Below are 19,190 nucleotides of genomic sequence, written 5' to 3' on the forward strand. Positions count from 1 at the left end.
ATAAAATGAAATAATGAAGGATAGATTAGATTCTCAGTGGGCTCTTCACCAATACACACCTCTCAGCAAAGTTAGGCACAATGTCTGACCAGTGCCTAATCAAGTCCTTTCATAGTTTTGGTTTTATTAATGCAAAATAATTCAATTCTGGCTACAGTAACAGTCACTCAATTGAGACTTGGCTAAGTCACTTGAAAAAAAAAAACAAAACTTTAACTACAAGTTATTAAAATAATGAAAACTAGATTTTATGTTTGTAGCTTTGCTCTCCTTAAATGGTTATTTGTGCTTTTAAATTTTCCATCATAGACCAGCCATTGTAGAGAGTGCTCTGGTCTTGCCCCTTGGCGTAAAGAAATGGAAAACATCTCCTCCCTTTGGCAGCAGTATCATTCTTTGGAAGCCTTTGCTGAACTTCTGGTTCTCATTCTGTATTTTTGCTGCTTTCACCATCAGTGTTGCACAAGATAGATGGCATGCCTGTAACATCCTCTATCAAGGGCCTCTCATGAGCTGCTCTGCAATTATTGGAACAAGTATTTTTTTATTTGACAGTTTTCAAACACCTCCAAAAGTTATCTGATACCATTTTACAATTCCATCCTCAAATAAGTCCAGAGAGATGGAGTCCAGTCCCTGGGAAGGTTTCATCTCATTTCCTCACCACTCTTCCTGCCAAGGCCTCCTTCAAAGCCCAGTTCAAAAGCTTCCTCCTCTCTGCAGCTCTCTCCATTGTGCTTTAACAAATCACTATGTGGTGCCTGGCGTTCTGTAAGACATGCAATGCTCTGCCAGGCCATGAGTTCTATTTTGGTTTGCAATGAAAGTGATAGAATTGCAATGAGTGTGTAGGACGTACACACGAGGCCAGTTTGGAATTCAGTTCTTTCTCATTAATTAATAGCTATCATTGAGCTGATGCTGAAATACATATGGCTGATAATCAATTTAACCTGAACTTACTGAACTCCTATAAGATTCTATCTCTATAATCAGTGCCTGGGTTACAAAGTTAGTAGAAGACAGCTCCCACCTGCACAAAGTTCAGAGTCCAGTAGGGCATGTGGGCACAATCACAACTAGTAAAAATACCATATGATAAACTGCTGTGTTTGTGGTATGAACAAAGGTTTTTGAAAGCAACTTTTCCATTTTTTTCTAAAGACCTTGCCATGTGAAGAAAAGAAAAAAAAATATGGCTACTCCAGGTAAATGAAATGAGACTAGCATCTCCACTAGCATATTAAGCTTGTGGAGATCATCTAAACACTAGATCAAGGAAAGTGAATTTTAAAACCATTGTCAGGTTCATGCTTATAAGTTTGTTTTATGTTGTATTAACATTTTCTTTGAATACGAATAAATTAAACTTGCTAATGGGTAAACACTATGGCTACTATTTCTAAAATATTAAACTTTTATAAATATAAAGTTTTCTTTAATTCATAGAGTTATTCCTCATAAAAACAAGGCAATTCATATATTCAAGATCTCAGAAAGCCTCTCAGAGTACAGGAAGTTTCTCTTATTTGTTTTGAAAAAGAAAAGTGCTATTTGGGAAAGATATGTTAACCTCAAACCAATCAATAGTTTTTTAAAAGAATTGGTAAAAAGAGGATAAAATCTTTTTTCCTGAGAATATGTCCTCAAAATTACAAGTGTTAGATGTTAGAAGTCTTTACAAGCAAAATTTCTGAAAATTACTGACCACTTTAAAAAGAAATACACTAAAGCATTGTATTGTGGATAGCTGGTGTGGCAGGGAATGCCTGAATGTTACATAATAACAATGTAGATAGATACAAAAGTGGTGTGTTATGACTCAAAAGCGATTTTACTAATGATGAAAACTGGATATCAAAATATATGTAAATGGGGGGAAATTGCTTTATGAAGTATGACAGTGGACAGCAATGTTTCTAAATTAATATAATAATTTATAAAATACATAATTTTATCTATAAATGCATAATTACATTAATAAGTAAAATAAATAGCTACCTTCACAATCTATAGCTTTAAAAAATTGAATTAAAAAGTTATCAAAAAAGATTTTGTAAATAAAATATCATAAAACTAGAAGATTATCTCATATTTTGTTTATAGAGAACATATGTAAAAACAACCAACAAAAAAAATAGAAGTTATTCTTCCACCTTTGCATTATTTAAATAACATGAGGTAGATCAGTCCTGAAGTTATAATGAAACCTAAAAACTACCTAGTTTTTTCTGTATATAATTTAAGAGATTAAATATACTTAATTTTAAAGTGATTCAGAGAAAGAGACACGAAATATTTCTATTCAAACACCATGGCTATTTGGCGTATTGTAATTGTGTAGGGCAGGCTTACGGATTTGCTTTTTCAAAGCATGATGACTTCTAGTTTGGTTTGCCTAATTTGATCTGAAAAAACAGTGATTTACTTACATTCAGAATACATACCTCTAAATAGTCTGTGGAGCAGTTTATGTGATATTCCACATCAAAACCTAAAAATGTGTAATTCACAGTGTTGCCGGTTGTTGCTCGGATGGTCCAGTTGCAACGCTGATTGTCAGAATAAGGATTTGGATAATGTATACTCTCTAAGATGCCATAGGTGCGATTCACAATCATCACGTTCTTACATGCTGGAAAATATAACCATGATTGTTAAGAACAATCATCAAATATGTCAAAATATCCCAAAATGTGTGTGAGAGTTGCTTTAAAAATACCTATATTTAAAAAGTATATATAGCCCTGGCCGGTTGGCTCAGCGGTAAAGCATCGGCCTGGCGTGCGGGGGACCCGGGTTCGATTCCCAGCCAGGGCACATAGGAGAAGTGCCCATTTGCTTCTCCACCCCCACCCCCTCCTTCCTCTCTGTCTCTCTCTCTTCCCCTCCCGCAGTGAAGCTCCATTGGAGCAAAGATGGCCCGGGTGCTGGGGATGGCTCCTTGGCACCTGCCCCAGGCGCTGGAGTGGCTCTGGTCGAGGCAGAGCGACGCCCCCTGGGAGGCAGAGCGTTGCGCCTGGTGGGCATGCCGGGTGGATCCCAGTCGGGCGCATGCGGGAGTCTGTCTGACTGTCTCTCCCCGTTTCCAGCTTCAGAAAAATACAAAAAAAATAAAAAATAAAAAGTATATATACATGATATGACACTTTTAGTAAAAGAGCCTCCATTTAAAACAAATGTAAAATAATGCTTAGGTAAATTCACCAACTTTAAAGTGTCATGAAAATTGCCTATGTCCGAATGGGCATCCAATTCCTATGCATTGGCTATTAATTGGAATTGAAGCACTACTGCTTAGAGACTTGTTTTTTCAAAGAAATATATTGAATGTTCTATGCTCCTGTTTTTCTACTTTAACATTTGAGAGGGACAGAAATCTTGACCTTTGAATTCAACAGTTTAATAACATCAAGTTCTGTTTGAATGCTAAAAATGAGTAACAACATGGCTTTGTTGATTTCAAAAGTCAGCAGGAAATTCACAATAAGGGCTCCATTTTCCCTCTGGTGAGTCATCGGGAAGTACCAAACAAATAAAGGGAATGTACAGGATTTGAAGAAAAATGAAAATCTTTTTAAAAAGTTTTAAAAGTCTTCAATCCAATGCTGGCATTTTCTTCAGCTTAGTTTTCAACAAAACTCTACTAGGTACCTCCAAACTAGGTATGGCTTGTCCTGAGAGTCTGCCAAATTCAGCCAGACTTGATGACTTAAAGGCATAGGTGGCCTTTTCTCAAGTTTGGTTTATATTGACTGTATCGTATGCAATAAGAGAGAATGTGAAAATAAATATCAGATTGAAAAAGTTGTCTCTGAAGAATGTGGTATATACAGGAGGTCCTTGGGTTACGACACAGTTTTGTCCCTATGACAGTGATATCATGTGGATTTTGGTGTAAAATGAAACACACACCCTAGCCTAAGTCTCTTACCTATCCTAACATGGTTGTAAAATCATAATATAGTACATAAAAACACAACTAAAGCCACAGAAAAAGAAAAGGACATGAAGATAAAAGCCATGATAAGGGCCAAAAAATTACCAAACAAAGCAACACAAACGGAACATTTGCACTTTTAACAGTCTAAAGTGACCTAGGGAAGCATACCACTCCCTCACTCACAAACAGTATGACTGCATATTCTTCTGCCATGCCCAACCAAACTATATAGTTTTCCCACATAGTTCATAAGTACAATGCTAGTGGCATAAGCAGAAACACCCATGTCTCAATTTTTTAAAGTTTATATGGAAGTGAGCATCGTAAACTCAAAACATTGTATGTCAAGACTGTTGTAACCCGAGGACGCCCTGTATATGCACTTCTACCACAACACAGCTTCCCAGCCGATGGCTGGAACACCATTTATAAACTTCGGTTTGAACAAAGTATACACTGTGGCTCTTCAACTATCTTCCTTTTCTAGAGCAGAAGAATACTCAAATAGGTCTCTTTGAATATTTTCAGGTCACATTTTTGTGCACACAGGATTTCTACAGAATGCTTTTGTGGTTTTAGATGTCTGCAAGAAGTGACACCTATCAGGTGGACAGGTATTATGTGCCTCAGTGATGAAAAAAACTCAGCAGAGGGAAATATACTCATTAAACCACATGGGCTCAGTGTTCAAAAATTATACTATCTAATAAGAAAAAAATTATATTATCTGTAAACCTCTAATTACAAGTGGCAAATTATACAGAAGATCTCATTGGTTACTTCTCATTTTTACCTTTAAGAACCTATGTGCACTAAATTACTCCTTTAGTGTTGTGAAATTATGAAAGGAAATAAAATATCATAGAAATAAAAAGTAACTGAGAAGCAAATTAGCACAGCATTAATAAAATTAAAGAGATGATTATATGCTAAATCGCACATATGTTTCTGTTAGAATTTGGGAGGGCTTTTCATGCACTAATGATGAATTACTGAAGAACAAAGCTATATATCATAAAAACTCAGTATTCAAAACTATCTAGAATTCAGCCTAACCCCCACATGTAACTGAAATGTAGTCTTCAAATTCACACACTAAGTGAAACATTATTACTCTCAACTGCTCCAAAGAGATATTGTGTATACAGATTCTGATTCTGTGACTTTCAATTCCATTTTTATAGAATTGTGTCAATATTATGGATAAACTTAGATTCAGTACTGTACTTTTAAAACCATAATTAAAGTGTTTATTAAATAACATAAATTCAAGGAAACCTTGTTTTATGAATGTTCCTTTTAAAGCTAAATTTAGAAAGTATTTAAATCTATAACTAGAAGAAGCTTTTACAATTGCCTAATTTAATCTCCTTTTTAAGAGGAAAGAAAGCATGGAATCCCAGAGAAAAAAAGTGAACTTCCCAGCAGGGCAAACCCCTGGGCCCTGGACTTGCTGTTCAACACTCCTTTAATTCCAAGAGATTGCCTCACAGGAAAGCAGATTTTAAAATGGTACCTCTACGAAGACCAAGTTATTCCACAGTAAAGAATGTGCTTACTCTATTTGTGTCTCACAAGGACCATAGCTTCCCTTAATAAAATTAAGGTACCTTTTGCAATATGAGACAAAGAAAATTATGTGGGAGATACTATGTACAAATTATGTGGGAGATACTATGTACAATAGAATAATGTCTAATTAGAAGATTGCAATATTTAATACAAATGAAAACCCATCAGCAGTTAACCTGTTACACTGATCTTGAGCTGAATTGCAACATTTCAGCATATTAAATACTCTTCTAAGTTTTTATAGTTCATTACAGGTTTTTATTACATGATAAATTTAATGCATAAGCATTTCTCCCTCAAATAGAATTAACATTTTCTCAATAAGAAAATAAGATTTGTTTTAATGTCTCAAACTAATGCTTATACTTAATTCAGTTTTTTTTTTCCATTCATCAAAAGATTGAAGACCCAATACAGGCATCAAGCAGCCAGTATACATACTTACTCTGCTGGTATTTGGCCAAAAAGCCACCTCCTTGCTGACCTTCATCTGTCCTCAGTTTTAAAAGCATGCTGTCTCCACTAGAACGAATGGGAGGCGGTTTCTCATTCCCACAAAGCTGAGTTAGCAGATGAGAGCTGGTACTTGGGCCATCATATACCTTTAATAAAACATTTTAAATGGCATTTAATATAGCTATAAATATTACATAAAGACCTCTATCATCCTTAAGGACTGGGGAAGAAGCACATATGTGACATAAGAATAGTTATGAATCAAAATAGCTTTAAAAATTATATTTAAACATCTATAATTTTGAGCCATGAACTTGGGCCTTTTCGCCATGGCTGTATATAGTAGTAAGGGTATGAACCCAGATTGAAATCTGAAGATTGAAAATAAAAAACTAATACATATTTTTGAGACCATAGCTGTTATCAGTAGTCCTCCTTGCTTTTATAGTTTATAGTTTATAATTTATGATACTTTAATACTTTTTTGATTTAGATTGTTTTTAATGGAAATGATGGAATTGCTTGTACTGTAAAATGTTGTAATTGGATGGCATTATCTTCTCTAATCCACTATTAGTCCTCTGAATTGTTATTTTGTACTGCATATGTAGAGAGTACATAGATAATTATGATAAATCTCATAACCCCTTTCTGTAGGTTTTTAATCATATCTTAATAATTCTCATTCAATTAGTTTTAATACTTATGTATATAAATAGCAAGTCATTCAGTAACGTATGCCATACTTACAAAGCAAGTCATTTTCATCAAATTTTCTTTTCTTTTTATTTTTTTAATGTTTATTTTATTGATTTTAGAGAGACAGGAATGTATGTGCCTAGACTGGGGATCAAATTGGTAACCTCTGTTCTTCAAGATGATACTCTAAGCAATCCAGCCAGGGCTTAATTTTTTATTTTGTTTAAAATGTTTATGTGAATGTTTTCTTTGTTTTTTGTTTCCCTTTCTCAAATCTCAAAAATAAAGATAAATGCATTTATAGGTGTTGGGCAAGGAGAAAGCAGAGAACAGTACAACTGAAACTTGACACCTACAGCCAGATAATCCAAAGTGCAGTTTGGATGATGCTCCAAGTGAAACTCTTCAAATTCCAGTTCAAACGGACTGCCTTGACTTGATTTCAACAGCCAGTAGCATTCGGAGCTGTGGTAATAGGGCATCGGGTAGTTGGGAGATGTGAATGTGCCAGTGGGCGTGGTGAGATTGCCCCCGCAACCTAGAGAAGAAAGAGAGCGTGGTGTATAGCTGTTCTTTCTGGTACAATTGGATCTTCTTATGTAGATCAAACTGGTGCTACTGTACTCTCCCTTTAAATCAAGTTTCACAGCAACTACATCACCAAAGAGTAACTAGCTTAGAATTTTAATTCACATCAATGTACTTCCTTTTTCTTAAGCAAGATGGCCAGCTTGATGAAATATACCAGGGAACTAGAAAATTTTCCCTCACTTTGTCTTTCAGAAACAAAAGGCTGCTGTTAATGCAGAAAAATTTTCCATGTTGAAGTTTATGACAAATAATCACAAAACACAGATGGAAAAATATGGATAAAAGTATGGCAATACAAGAACCAAGAAATCAATGCAATTGGACTTACCAAAAACAAAAGACAGCTCTTGGCTATTTACCTGTTAATGATCCATCCCAGTAAGCTGAAAATCCAGACCATGATTCAAAGACATCACTCTTAAATTGTAACCATAATTTGTTACTGTGAGAGATGATTCTTGGAGGTGGATTTGAGCCACAATATTTTCCCAGGGGTGGTGAAGTTTCATAGCCTCCATCTCTGTAACACAATACAGATGTGAACATTCATTAGGTTATTGGAAATATTACTGTATAACTCTTTAACATTATTTGAACTTTGAGATGGCAAAAAGATCAGTTTATATCAATCAATGTCCCTCAAAAAAATTTTTAAATATCATTTTGTTTTCAATTTATTACATAGTACTTGAGTATTTAATGAAGAATAACCATCACTTACTGTTGGCATAGCATTTTATATAACCATCTGCAAACAGAGACAAAGTATTTAGTCTCTCCTTCTCAAATAAAATGTCTGGCAATTGTCATAGAACACCAGATAAAGAAACCATAATTATTAACAGTATAAACAAATGTTACTTAATTTTACAGAGAAGACTTAAATGTTTTTCTTCTAAAAAATTTTTCTTCTGCCTAACCAGGTGGTGACTTAGTGGATAGAGCGTCAGACTGGGATGCGGAGGACCCAGGTTCAAGACCTCAAGGTAGCCAGCTTGAGCGCAGGTTCATCTGGTTTGAGCAAGGCTCGCCAGCTTGGACCCAAGGCCGCTGGCTTGAGCAAGGGGTTACTTGGTCTGCTGTAGCCCCACAGTCAAGGCACATATGAGAAAGCAATCAATGAACAACTAAGGTGTCGCAATGAAAAACTGATGATTGATGCGCCTCATCTCTCTCCATTCCTGTCTGTCTGTCCCTATCTATCCCTCTCTCTGACTCTCTCTCTTTCTCTGTAAAAAAAAAAAAAAAAATCTTCTAAGAATATTTTCAAAATTTCATGTAGCATATTTGACTCATATAGCAAAAATTTTAAAATAATTCTTTTCTCAAGAACTTTTGAGGTCTTAATTTTAGTTTATAATCTGTAGCTTTAAAAAAAAAAGGATTCACTCAACATTAAATTCCAATAATTAAATCCTGTAAATTAAGACAATTGTGTTATTTTAGCATGATATGCTACAATTGTGACTTATTCTTTTGGTATCTTACTTTATATCACAGAATAAAATTTATTATAAAATAGCATAAGATTCTAGCATTTTGAAATGCCAAATAAAATATTTAGCACAGATGCATACCAAATTGATTAACCAAATTTAACTCAATTTTATTTTCACTATTCAAAATCATCTTCATTTGGTTGATTCACCTTTCTTTCCCTAACTCCAAGAATATAAGCTCCAAGAAAGTTGGAGTGCTTTCCAGGTTATTTTGCAGATCCTGGCAAAGAGGCTCTGGACACTTGAGCCTGACAGGCCAACTCACTCCTATTATTGTCAGGCTCTTCCAGTTAACCCGCCTGCCCACAGACACAGGAGGAGAAAAGTTTGAGCAAGCTCATGACTCTTCCCCAAGCTGAAGACCATGTGAGTACCAGGTGTAGGGAATCACCCATCTAACCTGGAACCCTCTATGACTTGGATTGGGGAACTTTAATTAAAAGCCCTGAGTGAAAGTCTCTTGGATGCAAACACCAAGAAGCTGTGTGAGTGAGTGACCTTCCTGCAAACACAAAGGAATGCATGTGAACGGGCTTTAGAGAATTAGCCTAGAGGTTCTGGATTGCCCCTTCCTTTGTGCTTGTTAATCAGCAAAAGAAAAAGAATGTACTGACCCAAATTAACCCTTTCTCTATGTCAGCAAATGTCCATTAGTCATTCTTTCCCCTCATCACCTGGCCTTCCTTCCTTGTAATCCTGTTGCCTCTGTTCTGCTTCTGATCAATAAAAGCTAAGCACGAAGGAGATTCAGGAGATCTTCTTTGCCTCCCTTGGCAGGCCTCCCCCTCTTCCTCTTGACATCAGTTTGTGTCTTGAGTAGATTTTTTCCACACGACACTGGTAGTTCCCAGCGGGCTGGAGTACTACAACTGGGCACACCTTCAAGGGGCTCCTCATGTCTTCAGAAGCCTCCTGGGGGCAGAGTGAGCTGACTGGGGAGGAAGTTGGGGCCACAGTTTCTCTGCAGGGTGGCAGGTGCCCCTGCCTGAGCAAGGTACCCCCTACCCTGGGGGCGCTCCTGAGTCAGATGGGGCTGGTTCTACCCACAGAACAAGATGTAAGTCTTTACTGGAAGGGTGATGGGTCCCAGGTTGGAACTGGGGGCGTGGGGTGGCACCAGGGGTGCTGCAGTGAGAACTGTTTTCCATGAGCACAGTCAATAATAAAAGTTAGGTAAGCCATGGAGATGGCTTTTGATGGTGGGCCAGCTTCCCACTTGAACTGATGTCCAGGTCTGTCTCAAGGCCCATGATTTCTGGGCGAGCTCTTGGGGGTCTTCTGATGAGGCCACTGCTGTTGCCATACGCTGTACCTGGTCTAGCCTGGTTGACCTGATCAAGCATTGACAAGAGGAGCAGTTTTTGGCAGCCTCTTCCAAGATGTAGTTCCCCATCCAAGGACCAGATCATTTATATTTACAGAATCCAGATATGCTGAGTGACATCTCCAGGAGCCACAGGAACTGACTTGGGGCAATAAAGGGATTACTTTGGTCCACAGGGTTATGTCGACAAGATCATTGCTGGGTCTTTGAGAGGCAGGCCTTCAACCGAACAAAAACCGTTTCTTCCAACATCAGCTATTTCCTGACTTGGAATCTTCTACTCTAGGCCTCAGCTTCCCAGACATCAGTCATTATCTGGACGTATCACCAGTTTTGTTTTGTTATGTTCTTTTTCTACTAAGACTTTACAGAATACTACTTATGTAACATGTCCTCCGTCTGGAGGGATCTAAACAATAAGCAGTTATTTCTCATAGTTCTGGATATTGGAAAGGCTAAGATGGAGGCATCTGCAGATTTGGTTTTGGTGAAGAACTGCTTACTGGTTCAGAGATGGCTGTCTTTTTTTTCTGGGACCTCAATTTAATGATCTGAAGAGATATCAATAGATATAAGCTAACTTACCTTTATTGAAAATATAAATTTCTAACATTCTTTTAAAGTAGCAAAGAATTTTTTTAAAAAAGTCTTGCACTGAAATTGACAAGCCTCGACTTTTATTATTTAAACAGAAAAATACTTTGTGAAAATCTTGAGATAAGGCTGCTATTTTGGCATTATTTTTTGGTATTATTAGACTAAATGGATATGAATAGCCTAAAATTTAAACTGACTTTACGTATAGTACATATTCAACAATAGCAAGTATCTGGTTTCAGAGTGGTAGTATATTTGTTTACTCTGCCCAAATAAAATCTGGAGTTTATTTTTAAATATTTGCAATAAAAGAATCACTTCAAGCCCTGGCCGGTTGGCTCAGTGGTAGAGTGTCAGCCTGGCGTGCAGAAGTCCCGGGTTCGATTCCCCGGCCAGGGCACACAGGAGAGGAGCCCATCTGCTTCTCCACCCCTCCCCCTCTCCTTCCTCTCTGTCTCTCTCTTTCCCTCCCACAGCCAAGGCTCCATTGGAGCAAAAGATGGCCCGGGCGCTGAGGACAGCTCTGTGGCCTCTGTCTCAGGTGCTAGAATGGCTCTGGTAGCAACAGAGCGATGCCCCGGATGGGCAGAGCATCGCCCCCTGGTGGGCGTGCCAGGTGGATCCCAGTCGGGCGCATGTGGGAGTATGACTGCCTCCCCATTTCCAGCTTCAGAAAAATACAAAAAAAAAAAAAAAAAAAAAGAATCACTTCAAAATAACCACAGAATCGTATGCAATTTTCTGTTTTTCTTCTGGTAAGTCAAATGACAAACTTTATGTCTTACAAGAAAGAGAACTACAAGAAGTTTTATAAAGGAGTTCTATAATTCTTCCTTAACATTTCCAAGAAAGATCACAAATGAAAATAGTGAAAAACGTCCTTATAAAATAAAGGTGCTTACTTGATTTCCACAAAGTCTGCTATACATTCTCCACCAATGGCTTCCTCCAAAGAGAAGTTCGTAAAGTGAAGTGCAATCTGTTGGTTGGTTGCCACTGTGATCCTATAAACACATTTCCAGTTGTTGGGGTAATTATTGGGGAAGTTTGGAGAAGTGAACGTACCAGATTCATCCGTGTAGTCTTCCAAGCATACTGTGAAAAGAAAGAGAGAAAAATAAAAAATATTATGCGATATTTGTAAGACATTCGGTAATATAAACTTAATTAATTTTGGGTACTTGATTTTTAATAGGCCACCTGGAATGTTCAAAGAATAATTTCATTTCAAAATTAAGTCTTTGAAATCTCAAGGACAAAAACAATTTTTTTTTCTTTGTATTTTTCTGAAGCCGGAAACGGGGAGAGACAGTCAGACAGACTCCCACATGCGCCCGACCAGGATCCACCCGGCACGCCCACCAGGGGTGATGCTCTGCCCACCAGGGGGCGATGCTCTGCCCCTCCGGGGCGTCGCTCTGCCATGACCAGAGCCACTCTAGCGCCTGGGGCAGAGGCCAAGGAGCCATCCCCAGCGCCCGGGCCATCTTTGCTCCAATGGAGTCTTGGCTGCGGGAGGGGAAGAGAGAGACAGAGAGGAAGGAGGGGGGGTGGAGAAGCAAATGGGCGCTTCTCCTATGTGCCCTGGCTGGGAATCGAACCCGGGTCCCTCGCACGCCAGGCCGACACTCTACCGCTGAGCCAACCGGCCAGGGCCACAATTTTTAATAATAAACCTAAGCTGCCTGACCAGGTGGCGGCACAGTGGATAGAGTGTCAAGTCTGGGATGTGGACCCAGGTTCGAGACCCCAAGGTTGTCAGCTTGAGCGTGGGCTCATCTGGTTTGAGCAAAGCTCACCAGCTTGGACCCAAGGTCACTGGCTTGAGCAAAGGGTTACTCGGTGTGCTAAAGGCCCGCGGTCAAGGCACATATGAGAAAGCAATCAATGAACAACTAAGGTGTTGCAACGAAAAACTAATGATTAATGCTTCTCATCTCTCTCCAATCCTGTCTGTCTGTCCCTATCTATCCCTCTCTCTGACTCTCCCTCTCTCTGTCTCTGTAAAAAAATAATAAAAATAATAATAATAAACCTAAGCTAAGTAGTAGAAATTTGTCATATATGCTGTAAGTGAACAAATTTTTATATTCTTGGAAATGTTATACTTTTTCTTTCTTTTTTTTTTTTTATTCACTTTTTAGAGAGGAGAGGGAGAGACAGAGAGAGAGAGGAGAGACAGAGAGAGAGAAGGGGGGGAGGAACTGGAAGCATCAATTCCCATATGTGCCTTGACCAGGCAAGCCCAGGGTTTCGAACCGGCAACCTCAGCATTTCCAGGTCGACGCTTTATCCACTGCGCCACCACAAGTCAGGCATACTTTTTCTAATTCATGCAAATTACCATGAACATTAAATATGAAGCTCGACTAAAGAGATCACAAAAGGGCCTGGAAATAATTAGTTCTGTAGTACTTCTTATAAGCTTACTTTCAAATGGTTTTCACCAAGGCATGCATATATGAGGAATGGCAAAGCTGGTATCTCAATCATGAAATGAAGAACAGCACATGAAACTCGGGGTCAGAGTGACTGTGAATCAATGCACAGCTCAAACACTCACAGGCTATGCAAACTTGGACAAGTTTCTTCACCTCTCTGAGCCTCAGGTCTAAAATGGATATGCTGCTATCTTAGAATATTCATGTAAGGCTTAGAGACAATGCAAATAAAGACATTGGCACATGGTATATACTCAGTAAATGGTAGTAATCATTATTAGGTTTCAAGATAGAGCAGAAAAATGTAAAAAAAAAAGCATAAATTATGAGGAATAAATTAGATCACATAAAACACTTAGTACTTGGACAATTTTATGTCCTAAATAAATATATATTAACTGTTCTACTTTAAGAATTTTAATTTTACCTATTCAGTCCTTCAGACTTCACATTTACTAACCAACCCACTCAATCTCTTATGCTCTCCAAATCTGAGATATTTTCCAAAGAAAATGGTTTCAGAGCATTTTTAATGCACCTTAAATTCAACCCAGTAGTAACGTAAATCTAGGGTGCAAGAGTAGACACAGATCTCCTATTGAAAGGTTTTGAGGGAGAATAAACTATTTTACTTAATCATGAGTATATAAAGGAAATGAGGAGGTTTAGGTATGCTATCATCTCCCATGTTGCTGTTGTGTAAGCACATACAGAAAAGAACAGAGGAACCGCTGATATTGAGAGCACAGACATACAGAAAATATTACAGGTTCTACTACATAACATATAGCTCTCAGAGTAACAGGCATTCACCAAATACTTGGTTTACTCTATTTTAAGCAAGAAGAAAGCAAGGCTTTACTGTTTTAAAGGAATCAACAGTGATATTTAACTTCAAAGATGAATGTCATATACTTTTCTTTTTGTATAGTCTGCCAAGATATAATACTTTTTTTTAAAGGGGAGGAGGAAAGAAGGAAGGAAGGAAGGAAGGAAGGAAGGAAGGAAGGAAGGAAGGAAGGAAGGAAGGAAGGAAGGAAGGAAGGGAGGAAGGAAAGGAGGGAGGGAGGGAGGGAGGGAGGGAGGAAAGACAGGGAGAAGGCAGGGGAGGGAGGGAGAGGTGCAGAGAGAGAAATGTGGGGATAGAGGTGGTAGATTAAGTATTTCAGACCCAGTAATAAGTATTACTAAGATAAAAATTCATGGATCACATGAATATTAAATGAAGGCTATGACCAAGCCTCTGTGAGCTGGTAGAACTGAAACTCATTGACCCTCCCAAAAGCTATTCAGATAGCTTTAGCCAGCAAATCAAATATCTAGAGATAATTATCTGTCCAAGTCATTGAGACTTAGAGAATGTTCCTCGCTTACCCACTCTACTTCCAGAAGGGAAAGACAATTGTATGGAATATTTCTAATGTTAGAGCAATAAGTCTGCAGGAGGATGGGATGTATAATCAAGTTCCCATGTAAAGAAAGTTAATTTTATGTTAGTTTTGAGAATAATGAGTAACTTTCTTGTACCTTGTCCAGATGCAAGGTATTGCTGTGAAGCCTTTCTTAACCAAATACAGTAGAATTCATTTCCTTTTGCTCAATAAAACTTTATGCAAATAGCAACTGAGTCCCAAAAATATTTCATCACAATTGTTTTATGTGAATATGTTTCCTCTACTAGGCCTTCAAATATGAACAGAACCTTATTGACCATTATTACCTTTTCCTTATTATACTACTGGCCCAGATCACATCTAGTAAATATTCATTAAAATGATATTACATAATGTATTAAAAACTAAGGGTGGTGGGACAACTATCTACTTTCCTCCTACCCTATGACCCCTCCATTTCTCTCACCTCATTTTGCCTCTCCTTTCTATTCTCTCTCCCGTGTAGGATGGGATTCTTTAATATTTTGTAATGTTTATTAATTCTAAATTATAGACATGTCTGCTTCCAGCCATGACAACTGCCACTAGACTAGTCCCTCTCCACAGCAACTGTGACAATAATGTAATTCTATCTGGCTGCCCTCTTCTTTATACAATTTCATTTATATCACTTAATTCTATTTATATTATAAACCCTATTATTTTTGTTTTGAATCATTAACTATTTTTTAAAGAAATAATGGGAATAAAAGACAATCTTTATCTATATCCAGTTATTTACCAATTCTGGTATTCATCATTCCTTCTTGTAGATGCATATTTCTCTTTAGTATCATCTCCCTTTGGAATTATGGACAGTGTTAGTATTTCATGAAGTATAAGTATTCTACTGATAAATTTTCTCAGGTTCTGTTTGTCTAAAAAATGTCCTTTTTGCACTTTCATTGTGAAAATATTTTTTGCTGGTATTTAAATGTTTTTTCTCTCAACCTTTTCATAATGCATTTCATTTTTTTTTACCTCCATTGTTTCTAATTTGAATCTAGCTGTCATTTATCTCATGGTTTCTTGTATACAATGTGCTTTTTTCTCTTTATTTTTTATATATTGGAGAAATGGGAAGAGGACTGTATGAAATATAGTATCAGGTATGAAATAGAAAGTGTGAAGTGTGAAGTAGTAGCATATTAACTCTAAGCAGACTTACTGATGGGTTAAGAATGTATTAATGTATTGTTAACCTTTGAGCAAATACACACAATAAAATGAGGTATCATTAAAAAGCCAATGAAGGACATGGAATGGAATTCCAAAAATAAGACAGGAAAGCAGTAACAAAAGATGAAGAAGGACATCTTCGAAAACCCAAACTTAGCATCATTCTTCAATAGTGAAGGACTAAATACTTTCCTCTCAAGATTAAGAACAAGGCCAATATGTCCAATCTCATCCTTTCTATTCAACATTGTACAGAAAGAACTAGTCACTGCAATAAAGCACAAAGAGACAGACAAACAGAGAGATACTGGAAAGAAAAAATTAAAATTCTGTTTATTCACAGATGTGATCAACTGTAGAATACACTAGAGAATCGACTAAAAATATACTAGAACTAATAGCTGAGTTTAACAAGAAACAAGATAAGAATCTTTTAAAAAACAGTGCTTCAACAATTAAACACCATTTATAAAGCAAACAAATGAACTTGGATATATAACTCACACAATGTGGAAACATTAACTCAAAATGGGTCATAAACATAAATGTAAAAAAACCCCAAAACTAAAAAGGACATTAGACTTTTGCTGTTCAAATGATACCACTAAGAAAAATGATAAGTCAGTTTTACACACTGGGGGAAAATACCTGCAATACATTTATCTGACAAAAGACATACTTATATCCAGAATATATCATATATGACAATGACAGGTCAAATAACACAAACAAAAGTGAACAAAACGATTTCAATGTGCACTTCACAAAAACAAGATATACGCATGGTCGATAAGCATGTGAAAGGGTACTTAGCACTATTAGTCACCAGAGACATGCCAATTAAAACAGTGGGGCGCTGCTACACAATTACTAGAGCCTAACAATGAAAAGACTGACAAGACCAAGGGTTGGCAAAGATGTGGAGAAAGGAGGATTCTCATTCACTGCAGGTGGGAATGAATGTAGAATGATAAAAACACTGTGGAAAAAATTGTCTCGTAGGTTCTCATAAAATTAAACATAACAGTAGCATGTGACCCAGAAATTTTACTCTTAGGTGTTGATTTCCCCAAGATAAAAGATAACATATATATATATATATATGTATATCAATGTTCATAATAGCTTGTTTCATAATAACTAAAAACTGGAGACAATCCAACTATCTGAATAATCATACTATGATATATCCATACAATCAAAGGCTATTGATTAGTAAGAAGAAAAAAAAGCTATTTATAAATAGAACCACATAAATTGTAGAAGAATTAGGTTAAATGGAAGAAGTCAAACATAAAAGGGGTGCATACTGTGCGTTCCTACTGATAATCTGTTTTGGGAACAGGCAGAACTAATCACTAGTGTAACAATCGGGTCTGCAGTTGTTGAGATGGAACACGGAGAGGGAAATCCCAGGGAGGCACTAAGATATAAAGTGTTACATATTTTGAATGGAGTAGTGATTACATGGATATACACATTTGTTAAAACTACAGCTGAATTTTACCTAATAAAATTACAAAATAAAAATCTGTTATGTTTAAAGTTTGAATGTTTTGTGCAAAAACAGGTTGAGCTCTCAAAAAAAAAATCCAATAAATACTTCAAATATCCAATAAATAATGAATAAAACTATGCAAAATATTTTTAAAGTTACAGCTGATATAAATATTGAATATATGCCTCACCTTTGGTGGTGCAGTGGCTAAAGCGTTGACCTGGAATGCTGAGGTAGCCAGTTCAAAACCCTGGGCTTGCCTGGTCAGGGCACATATGGGAGTTGATGCTTCCTGCTCCTCCCTCTTTTCTCTCCCTCCCTCCCTCCCTCTCTCCCCTCCTCCCTCCCTCCCTCTCTCTCTCTTTCACTCTCTCTCCTGTCTCTCTAAAAATGAATAAAATATAAAAATATATATATTAAATATAGATACTAAATATTAAAAATTTTATTGTACTTTTATGAGTTTCACATATCTAATTTTATACAGAGAAAAACAATGGTTCTCTGAATTTAATGGGTCTATTTCTTGAAAGGTTAGTAACTCCTCCTATCTAACACTGAAGTCTGTATACAATGTTCATTGTATACAGTTTTCTTCCTTTGACAGAATAAATGGCTCTTTTTAGAATAATACTAATACAGAGATATATGAATGTTAGGTTTTGGTTTCCTCTTAAGCTTTGCAATAAGCACAAATAATTAAAATTGAATATATTCTCATAATCATGTGCTGGCGTAATTCTTATGACAGCAACACAAAATGCAAATATAAAAATGCTTTTTGTTCATAACTCATATCACCAAAGGAAAACTCATATCCAGTGGCAGTTCGATAATAGTATCATAAAAGTATAATAGTCGAACAACATTTACTCAGAGATGAAAAAGAAAAGTATATATATTTTCCATCCACTCTCTTCAGCTGAGCTAGCTAATGGAAAACCACGGCTCTGGAGATCAAAGACAACTATTGACAGGCCTCGCACATCTTTATTTCTCACCAACCTCAAAAAACACCCTTTAAGAATGAAAAGAAAATGCACAAATTGCCTCTGTGGATGGTTACAAAAATCACAAAGCTATATATATACAATACTTTTTTAAAAATCACAATGTATCTTGTCTCTTCTATACATTTTCAAATAAGTTTTATTAACAGCATTCAACTCACTATGAAAGGGGAAAATCCAAAACACAGATAATCCCTCCAACCTACAAAGCAATGAGGATATCAGTCTCATATGATTTGGGTAAAGAAATAGGATAAAGGGATCCTGTAGGTTTGAGACTGTAGCTCCGGGAGACCCTAGATCATGGATAACTGTTCGGCTACCTCCCTTCTTTGCCTTATGCAATAGCATAATTATGCCACTGCCTTAGGGATTAATCTACATAAGAGGTGCTCTCTGAAATAATTTATGAGACATTTTGTATCAGCATAAATCCATATGACCTCAGAGTTTCTAGATACACGTTGAATAATAGTCAAACCAGGAACTATCATCAGCTTCTATTGGCATACTCTTTGGTTTAACATTCTTCAAAATGAAGCCTTAAGACAAAATTACAGGTTCAATTTCTCCATTAGGAAATAAGAAGCTTCCCTAACTAAAATCTGACATTTTGCTCTACAATTCACTGCTCAGTGGTCACAGAAATGGCTCTTTATTTTTCCTCTTACATGACCAAGTCAAATGAATATGAATATGAGCTACCTCACTAAAGCAGCTATTGTAAAATCGTACTTGGATGTTAGTCATTTTCTTTTAAACCTGGCATAGTCATCGTGTTATACAGGCATTGCATAATTCCCATATAGAATGTCTTGTTTTATCTTCCCAACTATGAGAAACAGCCAGTCGTCATAACTTTCACTTTTTAGAGTGGTATGGATAAAGGATCTGAGACTCCTGGAGATTCAGTTCTAAAATCACTCAGTTCTGACATGCCAAAGAAAA

The 19,190-nt window shown here is 36.9% G+C and overlaps 1 protein-coding gene across 1 annotated transcript in view; it reads right to left on the reverse strand.

The window, feature by feature from the left end:
- CUBN (cubilin) overlaps positions 1-19,190 on the reverse strand; it is a 306,316-nt gene that overhangs the window by 231,372 nt on the left and 55,754 nt on the right. Inside the window, exons 23-27 of the mRNA XM_066384573.1 lie at positions 11,584-11,776; positions 7,621-7,781; positions 7,027-7,208; positions 5,961-6,117; positions 2,448-2,635 (exon numbers count right to left, since the gene is read on the reverse strand). Coding sequence (XP_066240670.1) covers positions 2,448-2,635; positions 5,961-6,117; positions 7,027-7,208; positions 7,621-7,781; positions 11,584-11,776 — 881 coding nt within the window. The remainder of the gene's footprint in view (positions 1-2,447; positions 2,636-5,960; positions 6,118-7,026; positions 7,209-7,620; positions 7,782-11,583; positions 11,777-19,190) is intronic.

This window comes from Saccopteryx leptura, chromosome 5 (genome assembly GCF_036850995.1).
Source record: "Saccopteryx leptura isolate mSacLep1 chromosome 5, mSacLep1_pri_phased_curated, whole genome shotgun sequence".
In the NCBI taxonomy this organism is placed as follows: Eukaryota; Metazoa; Chordata; class Mammalia; order Chiroptera; family Emballonuridae; genus Saccopteryx; species Saccopteryx leptura.